The following is a 9,425-nucleotide window of genomic DNA, read 5'->3' on the forward strand; positions in this document are numbered from 1 at the left end:
AATGTCTTTTCCATTTGGAAAATTTGTGCCTTCCGTAGATTTATTCATGGACTAATGCACGGAGTAATTCATATAGGATGTATTCTAGAAATATCTACAGAACATTCTGAATACATCACTAGAAAAGTTCCTGTAGAAATTGCTGGATAAAGTCCTACATAAATACCAGCAAGAATTTCTGGTGGATTCTCAGCAGGATTTCCTGAAGGATTCCCTGGGGATATCATAGGAAGAATGCATGAACAGCTCTTAGAGAAATATCTAAAAGGGTACTAATAGAATATTCCAGAAATTTTTTTTGGAGGAACTCCAGCAGAAGTTCCTGGACTATCAAAGCAGATATATATGGACAAATCCCAGTGGGATATCTTGAATGAATCGCTAGAAAAATCCGTGGAAAAATCCACGTAGCAATTGTAGGAGGAATTATTGGAGAAATCCTTGAAGAAACCCCTGGATACATCGCTGTAGGAGTTCATGTGGAAATTTTTGGAAAAAGTCCTGCAGGAATATCAGCAAAAAGTTTGGAGGAATCCTAGCAGGACTTCTTGAACGAATCTTAAGAAAAGCTTGTGGAGAAATCACAGGAGGAATGCCTGGAAAAATCTTATAGAGACACATCTGAATGAATCGTTCTAAAATCCCCGAAAGAATTACTTCACAAACTTCCGGCGGAATTCTTAGAGAAACACAGCAAAATACTTACAAGAAATCAAGCAAAAATTCTTGAAGGAATTGTAGCAAGAATTTCTGGGGGAATCCCACCTCGAATTTCTTAAAGGCTTTAAATGGATAAATCGCTGGAAGAATTCCGACAACAATTTTTGAAGCAATTCAAGCAGGAATTCCTCAACACAAATCTCATAAATAATATCTGGAGCAATCTCAACAAGTAAACCTGGAGAAACCCCAAAGATGCTGGAAAGAAGAAGTAAATTGGTTGACTTGTAAACACAACAGCAGGCAGCGTTTATTGATTGTTTCGTTCCAGAGGAAATTAAGAAGAATAGTCTTTAACCCTTTGGAGCCGGGGGACATGATGTATAAACCGATCATAAAAAACGTGTTTGAAACCAGCGAGGTTGCGGCCATACTAGCAATACACTACGGCTACAAAGAGTTAAGCCCATATAGCCATATCACGCCCACGTGCAATCAGCAAAACTATGCCGAGGGTGACGAGTTTGATTCCCGGTTAGCCTAGAATCCGTTTCATAATCGATAGTTCCTTAACTACCTTGTGTATAAAATATCTGCATGACTACCACAGGATATACATATGCAAAATAAACATTGGCTGTGGGGGTTTCTCAGTTAAAAATTGTATAAGTTCTCATAAAATACCAAGCTGAGGAGTAGGCTGTGCCCCAGTTGGAACATTAAGCCAAGAAGAGAGAAAGCTGGAATTTTTGAGCAATTTAAAATAATATTGGTTTAAAACATTGGTTTGGGTTGGGTGCTAAAATGGCATAAATGTGTTTGCTTGCAAAAAAAAAAGTTTGGTCGATTTCAAAAGTTACACGAGTTTTGTTTGTTGCGTAATTTTTCTTTGACGCCTAAAGACATCAACTGCATTCATATCATTCATATTTATTGTAAATTGAAATTATGATTGAAAAACAAATTTATTTTTCTACTTCAAAACAAGCTGACAAAATCGGGTCAAAAAGCTGACAAAATCGGGGGCTGACAAAATCGGGTCCTCACTGTATTCTTGAATGAATCCCTGCAGGATTATGTGAAAGAATCCCAAGGAATTTTCTGAAATAATTGTAGAAAGAGTTGCTAAAGAAATTTCTGGAAACTCTCTCTCAGAAACCCTTGGTAAAATTCCTACAAGGATTTATTGACACATATTTAGAAAAATTCCAAGAGAAATCTCTTATCAAAACTCATTGAGGATGTTCTGAAAGAATCTCCAGAGGAATTCATGAAGATATTTTTAAAGGAATCCCTGAAACAATGTCTGGAAAAATACCTTAACTTCTGTGAAGGTTTCTGGAAATTTCCAAAGGAATATATGCAAGACTTTCTAGGAATTGTTACTGAAGATGTTTCTGAACTTCTTGAAGAAACCGAGTAAAAATTCCTAATTGTATGCTTGGAAGAATTTCAGGAGAAGTTTCTGGTAACATACATGGAGGAATACTCGGAGGAACTAATGAAGGAATCTCTATATGATTTTTTGCAGAAATCACCGAAAGAACACTCCGTGAAGAAATTTATAGAAGAAGCCCTGAAAGATTTTTCGAAGGAACCGATGGAGGAATTCCTGAAATAATTCTGGACTCTTCATTTTCCAAAAATAAAACGCTGTTAGAACGTGTGGAACTCATGGATGGTAATCTGAAAGATTGACCAGAAAAAATCTGAAATAATCTACAGAGGAGTTTCTTAAGCATGGAAATTTTTCTAGAAGAATTCTTGGTAAAATATCTTTGGGAACTTCTGAAAATTTCATGGAATTTATGCATCCAAGAATGTCATTCGTATATTGCCATGAAGATTTTCCAAGAGATAAACAAAGAATATGTAGGAGAATGGTGATTTTGGACCTAATGAGAATACCGCCAAGAATTTTGTTGGTAATCCGTTATGGCTTACGCCGCTTAGGCGGCGCACACGTCTACTCGAGTGGAATTTTCGAAAGACTCGTCGAATCATTGTAAATTAATCTTCTGAAGAAACATTTGGAGGGAGTTTTGGAGAAACTTCTGGAGAAACTCCTGGAAGAATTTCTCGAGAAATTTCTAGAATTTTCAGAGAAATCCCAAAAAAAAACTCCTGGAAAAAATCTAACAATATTTCTGAAGCAATTCCTTCAGAAATGTTTGAAGAATTACATGAGTGAATGCAAGCATGAATTTCCTATATGTAGCATACCCTAAAGAAATCCAAGATAAATTTCGAAAGAAATTTCTGAAGAAACCCGTGGTCCAGTTCCAAAATTATTCTTTTAAGAAATTTCTTGAGAAACTCCTGAAGAAGTGCCAAGGGAAATTCCTGAAAGAATCTCTGGACAAATCTTCAAAGAAAACCGATAGGAATGCGTTTTGAAGTGATACTAAAAGAAATCTTAAGAGGGATTCTTGCAAAAAATGTTCTAAGAAATCCTGCGAGAATCTTCTTTCTGTAAACATTCCAGAAAATGTTCAAAGAAAATGATAAATCTTCAAAGAATTCTATGACGGTGTACCTGAAGAAATTTCTAGAAAATTTTAGTAGAATTCTTGCAAAGCTAATGAATTCCAGCAGAAATGTCCCTTGCGCGACATTTATAGAAACATTTCGATGAATAATTATTTATGTAGTTTTCATTTACGCGGCCGCATAAATGAAAACCGCATAGAAAAGACCTGACTGTAATTCAAGCAATAATTTCGGAAAAAGATTCTGGAAAAATATCTGAATTTGTAAAGGAAACTCCTAGAGGAATTTTCGAAAGACTTTTCGGATCTTTGTAAAATGATCTTCTGAAGAAACATTTGGAGAAATTTTTGGATAAAGTTCTAGAGAAATTCCTGGAAAAATTTCGCGAAAAATTTCTAGAATTTTCGGAGGAATCCCAAAATAAACTCCCCGAAAAAAATCTAACATTTTTTCTGAAGGAATTCCTTCAGAAATGTTTGAAGAACTACATGACATGACGGAATGCAAGCATGAATTTCCTATAGCATACCCAAAAAAATCCAGGATAAATTTCGAAAGAAATTTCGGAGGAAACCCGTGGACCAGTTTCAAAATTATTCTTTTGAAAAATTTCTTGAGAAACTCTTGAGGATGTGCCAAGTAAAATCCTTGGCGGAATTCCTAAAAGAATCTCAGAAGAATTTTTCAAAGAAATCCTATGGGAGTGTATTTTGAAGTAATACTAAAAGAAATCTTAAGAGGGATTCTTGCAAAAAAATATTCTAAGCTATCCTGCGAGAATCTTCTTAATGTAAACATTCCAGATAATGTTTGATAAATCCGCAAATAATCCCCAAGAGAATTTAAGACGGTGTACCTGGAGAATTTTCTAGAAACTTTAAGTAGAATTCTTGCAAAGCTAAGGAATTCCAGCAGAAATGCCCCTTGCGTGACAATTACAGGAACATTTCGATGAATAATGATGCATGAGGAGTTTTCCCGAAATAATTCTTAATTAGTAATGGTGCACAAGGGGGGGTGGGGCGCTGAAATTTGGAAACCTTGAGTAACTAGCTCTGATTTTACCATGACAGCACTGCTCATATATGTATGAGCAAATTTTCATTTACATTGTAAAAGTTCACGTCTACCACGTGGTTCGTGCGTTGAGCTGGAAATGCTCATTTCAGAACTGCATTTCGTTTGGCCAATGCAAGTAGGATAAAAAAAAGTTGGTAAGAGAATGTCGTGATACAAAACGGGAAACTTGCGTTCATATGTTCAACTGCATGGTGTTGTCGTATCCAACAAAACATAAGCATTAAGCAGCTCAGTAAGAAACACCTACAGATCCAACTATCTCATCTCACCACTAAATTACATACAGTGTAAGTAGTTGTAATACGCACTGCCCATAATCGTATAGTTGACGTAACCACCATTGACAATGTCAGTACTCACAAGCTAATATCTATCAAATCTGCGTAATTGAGAACCAGTTTTATTCAATAGAGCACAAGATCTAATCACTAGCTAGATATCAACGCGAAAAAAATTATAAACTTTTCATTAATCATCGTTAAAATTTCAAAAGTGTGCTGTATACTACAGTGACGCTTACGTCAACTATGCGATTATGAGCAGCGCACCAAGAAAAGATAAAAAATCATGTCAATCCCCTGAAACAAACACGGATTTAGCAAAGAACCGAAACTAACAAACAGGGGTAACATCTGATATAAATTGTCACTGGTTGTATATCGAGCGCAGATCGATCAAGTAAATCTAGAACAGTGAATATACCGGTTTTAGCGTACTCACCCAAGCCAGTGAAATTACAGCTTGTTGTGAGAAGAATGAATAATGTTTGCCTTGTTAAATTGCCTATCAATTCTAATCAAGATTTTTTTTCGTCATTAGTCAACCAAACAGCACAGCTTTTATTTTTTTATTTAGTCTCACATTCATGTACTCATAAAACTACTCACTATGTTGACTGACTTGTACTAAGCGGTGAAAGTGATTGATTTGAGGTGATTGCGCAAGAGAAAGACCAATGGCATAACCATTGATAGTAAACATATTCTATCCTGTTGCTATAAATGAATCTCCCATTGTAATAAACTTACCAGAACGTACGGGAACAGACCCCCTCCAGCAAGGAAATCTCACCACACTTGGGAATTCCAAGCTAGATGATAATACTCGCTTGCGAGATTCGCATTCTCTCAAACACGAACATTCCGCGTCGGGTGGCGAGTATTTTAAAAGGCAAATGTTGTATGAACATCCATTCAGTTATAATTTAGATTTCAATCAGTACGGTGTACAGTCAAGTCGCAAAATGTTCGTCAGTAATGTAATTTTGCTTCTGGTTCTGACCATTTTCGATGGTCAAATTCGTGGTGCGCCGGTGGAGCATAGATTGGAAGATGTGTTGATATTCGATAGAGATCCCGATCAACCTCCGAACACGGTCGAGCTTGCAGATCCAACAAAACCTATCAAAGTTCCTTCGATATCTGAAGATGACGCAGAGGTAAAGATGCAAGAATTTTTGGGAAGACAACTTTTCATTAACTATCAATCATTTAGGTGATACTGAAGGGACTTGGCTATAACGAATCCGAGCCGGACGAGTTTGGAGTGTCGAAAAGATTCAACTTCGGTCAGGATCTATCGTTTGAGGAAATGGTTCGAAACTTTCAACGATCGGTTGGCTTAGAAGAGACCGGGCAGTTGAACGATGAAACCAAAGTGACTATGGCAGCTCCACACTGCGGAACACGAAGTGCGGAGAAACGGGGAGATAATGCCAAATGGGCTAAACGGTTGATAAGCTACAGGATTCGGGATTATCCTGCAGGTGCATCATCCTCATTTGTCCGCAGCATGATGAAGCGTGCCTTCAGCGAGTGGAGTAAAGTGACGAATTTGGACTTTGTCGAAAGCAACGATCGAAGCGCAGATATCGAAGTCAACTTTGGAGGAGACTCACATAACCGACGGGACAGGCGGTGCACGTTCGATAGTTCCTCTACGATGGCACATGCATACTATCCAGAAGACGGGGATTTGCACTTCAACTCCCGATACTTTTTCGAAAATTCAAATTACAGGGAAGACTTCCTGGACACCGCAATGCATGAAATCGGTCATTCTCTGGGGTTGGAGCACACAAACCAGAAAGGGGCCCTGATGCATCCTACGGATATGAATCGCTACACGGAACCGCAGCCTGACGATGTGAGGGTATGTAATCAAAAGTGCAGCTCAAATTCGAATTATACAATTATATCAGTGACTAAAATGCCAAAATTTCTTATTTGCAGCGGATACAAAAACTATACGGATCTCGGAGAGGTGGTCGAGCGCTTGGAAATACTGCAGCCCCTCGGTTATGCACCGTCACAAAATACGACGCCGTTGTCGATGATTCCAGCGGAACCTGGTCGATTCTAGCTGGCAAGTATTATTACGATCCGCATGCCAGCAATCCCACCGGTAAGCTCATATCCAGCCGATGGCCTGGTCTACCCGGGGACATTGATGCCGCTTTCCGATACCCCGACGGACGGGTATACTTTTTCAAGGGTGACCGCTTCTGGCGGTACCGGGGCAACCGACTGGAGGCTGGCTATCCACGGAGGATCTCCGAAGGCTTCCCTGGACTACCGAACAACATCGACGGAGCGTTCGTTGATTCGCGAAACAAAATTTTTGCACTGAAGCAAAATAAGTACTGGGTGTACAATTCGAATGAGAAAACCGTGCCGTCCTTTACGCTGAGTTCTTTGGGTTTGCCGAATAACATAGATGCGGCAATAGGAACGGGTAACACGTTCGTTGTATTCAAAGGAAACACTTTTTACAAGCTTCAAAACGGTAAATTTAAGGATTTTAAGAATAAATGGATGCAATGTTGATAAGAAATTGTTCGATGTGTGAATGTCTGAAACAACTGAAACAAAACTGAATATCCGAAAGTCGAGCGTATTATATAAGGTGTGGTGAGGCACAATGTTTTCTCGATAATACTTATAATCATCGATAGTATCGATGATTATACTATCGATGAAGGGTATAATCATCGATACTATCGATGAAGGGTAATATGTATAGCATCACCACCGTTGTTCATTATCGTAATCGAGGAGCTTATTTGTTTACCGTGCTTCAATGGTGTCAGGTATCAGTAGGTCGGCTTCAAAGGCATGTTCTCCTCCATTTGAGAAATTTGTGCCATCGCCATGAACACGACCCTATTCATACCATAGCATTCATACCATTCGTACCATAGCGTCCTGAAAAGGGCTCTATGATAACGCATAAAGCGTAAAGATAGCCTACAGCTCTTTACCACAGTGGGTCAAGAACAACAGAACGTCCTGAAGATTCAGGTTACTGAAATCAGTTTCACTTAATATGTGTTTACCGAGTACTCGGAAACGCAGATGTGCAAAAACTGGACAGTTACATATCAAATGATACGAAGTTCCATAATCGGATTCACAGCTATCACATACAAATGAATCAGCTTGCTGAATATTCGCCTTGTGATAGCTGAGTCGGCTGTGACCAGTTACACGCTTTGACCAGCTTGCTGCCAGATTTGTTAGATACTTCGCCACTTAGAGATGGCTCAGTACAATACTATTTTGTTTGACGACATGACTCCAAACTATTCCAGTATTGTTTGTGCTGAGTGGCAGCCCAGGTGTGAATCTGAAGCTTTACCCAACACTTGATACCGGAATAGCTGGCTCAGGGCCAATGAAGTCATGTGATGCTCCAGTGCGAGCTAACTCATCGACCAATTTATTTCCAGCGATGGAAGAATGGCCAGGTACCCATACAAGGTGAACAGCGTTTGATGAATTCAGCTCCTTGATTTGAGTTCGACAAGCGATAACTATCTTCGACCTAGATTTGGCCGAAGCAAGTGCTTTAATAGCAGCCTGGCTATCTGAACAGAAGTATATTACGTTGCCCATTGCGTGCTGCTGAAGTTCTGATTGCACTCCGCACATAAGAGCAAAGATTGAAGATTTCGGCCTGAAAAACGGTGCAGTGTCTACCAAGTGAGTAAGACTGATGCAGACTTAGCTCACGAGAATAAACACCAGCACCTGCTCGACCTTCGAGAAGTGAGCCATCACTGTAACATACGATGCGGTCTGAAATACTTTTCTCCAGATATCCCGGTGTGCCAACTCTTCCCGGGAAGGTAATTTTGTGGAAAATGTGGAAAACTACAAGCAATTGCAAGATCACTTGGAACAAGGACAATTTTGTCCCAATTCACTAAAAGTGGAAACAACGAGGTGTGTGTTGAACTGCGGTTCACAGGAGTTTCCTCTAGTAAACCAAGTACCCGAGCGCTGGGTGGGAGTTGAAGAGAACGCTCCAGACATCGCCATTATGCATTTCCCATGCAGATGACCTAACTTTGATTGGATCATTCTCATATCGCCCTTTTGCCACGACACAAGACATCCATACCCCAATATTGGCCGAACAACAGTTGTGTAGATCCATTTGATACACTTGGGTTTTAGACCTCAAGTTGTACCAAAGGTTCGCTGGCATTGCCCGAAGGCCATACAAGCTTTCTTGATTCTGAACTCAATGTGAGGTGTCCAGGAAAGCTTGGAATCAAGAATGACTCCAACGTACTTTACCTGTTCAGTCACATCGATTTCAGAATAAAAGAGACGCAAAGGTCAAACGCCATTACGGTTCGCCTTTCCGTAAAAAGAACAATAGATGTTTTACTCGGATTAACCGAAAGGCCATATTGGCGACACCAACCCTCAACTACCTGAAGGGCGCTTTGCATCAGGTCGAAAAGGGTGGTGATACACATACCAACTAACAATGCTAGGTAGTCGTCGGCAAAACCATAAGTAGGAAAAACGCTATTATTGAGTTGCTCCAATAGCGTATCTGCTACGAGATTCCATGACAAGTCAAGACTCCCCCTTGGGGGCATCCACAAACACTCAATTTCCTAATCCCTGCCAAACGCAATGTCAAGAAGAGATATCGGTTTTTGAGCATTTGATGAATCCAATTGGAAATCATTGGAGATATACCATGACTCTGTGCAGCTTCCAATATGGCATCGAAAGGCACATTGTCAAAGGCACCCTCGATATCGAAGAAAACACCCAAACTAGATAGCTTTTGAGCGAATGCTTTCTCGTTATCGTAAACAACCTCGTGTAAAAGAGTCACAGTTGACTTATCAGATTGGTAGGCATGTTGGTTCACGTGAAGAGGCACGTTGGTCAGAT

General features: G+C 39.7%; 1 protein-coding gene across 1 annotated transcript; it reads left to right on the forward strand.

Moving 5' to 3' along the window:
* Positions 1-4,714: 4,714 nt before the first annotated feature.
* Positions 4,715-7,159, forward strand: LOC115256258 (72 kDa type IV collagenase-like). Its single transcript, XM_029854528.2, has 3 exons — positions 4,715-5,668; positions 5,725-6,381; positions 6,462-7,159. Exons 1-3 carry the CDS (start codon positions 5,405-5,407, stop codon positions 7,053-7,055), a joined length of 1,515 nt encoding a protein of 504 aa, XP_029710388.2. The 5' UTR covers positions 4,715-5,404; the 3' UTR covers positions 7,056-7,159.
* Positions 7,160-9,425: the final 2,266 nt, after the last annotated feature.

This window comes from Aedes albopictus, chromosome 2, assembly GCF_035046485.1.
Source record: "Aedes albopictus strain Foshan chromosome 2, AalbF5, whole genome shotgun sequence".
Classification (NCBI taxonomy): Eukaryota; Metazoa; Arthropoda; class Insecta; order Diptera; family Culicidae; genus Aedes; species Aedes albopictus.

What these genes read in the sequence shown, in the direction of transcription:
- LOC115256258 (XM_029854528.2), top strand. Translation starts at nt 5,405, where the DNA reads ATGTTGTATGAACATCCATTCAGTTATAATTTAGATTTCAATCAGTAC. An exon ending in TATCTGAAGATGACGCAGAG is followed by an intron (nt 5,669 to 5,724) that starts GTAAAGATGCAA and finishes TCAATCATTTAG; the next exon opens with GTGATACTGAAGGGACTTGG. An exon ending in CGCAGCCTGACGATGTGAGG is followed by an intron (nt 6,382 to 6,461) that starts GTATGTAATCAA and finishes TCTTATTTGCAG; the next exon opens with CGGATACAAAAACTATACGG.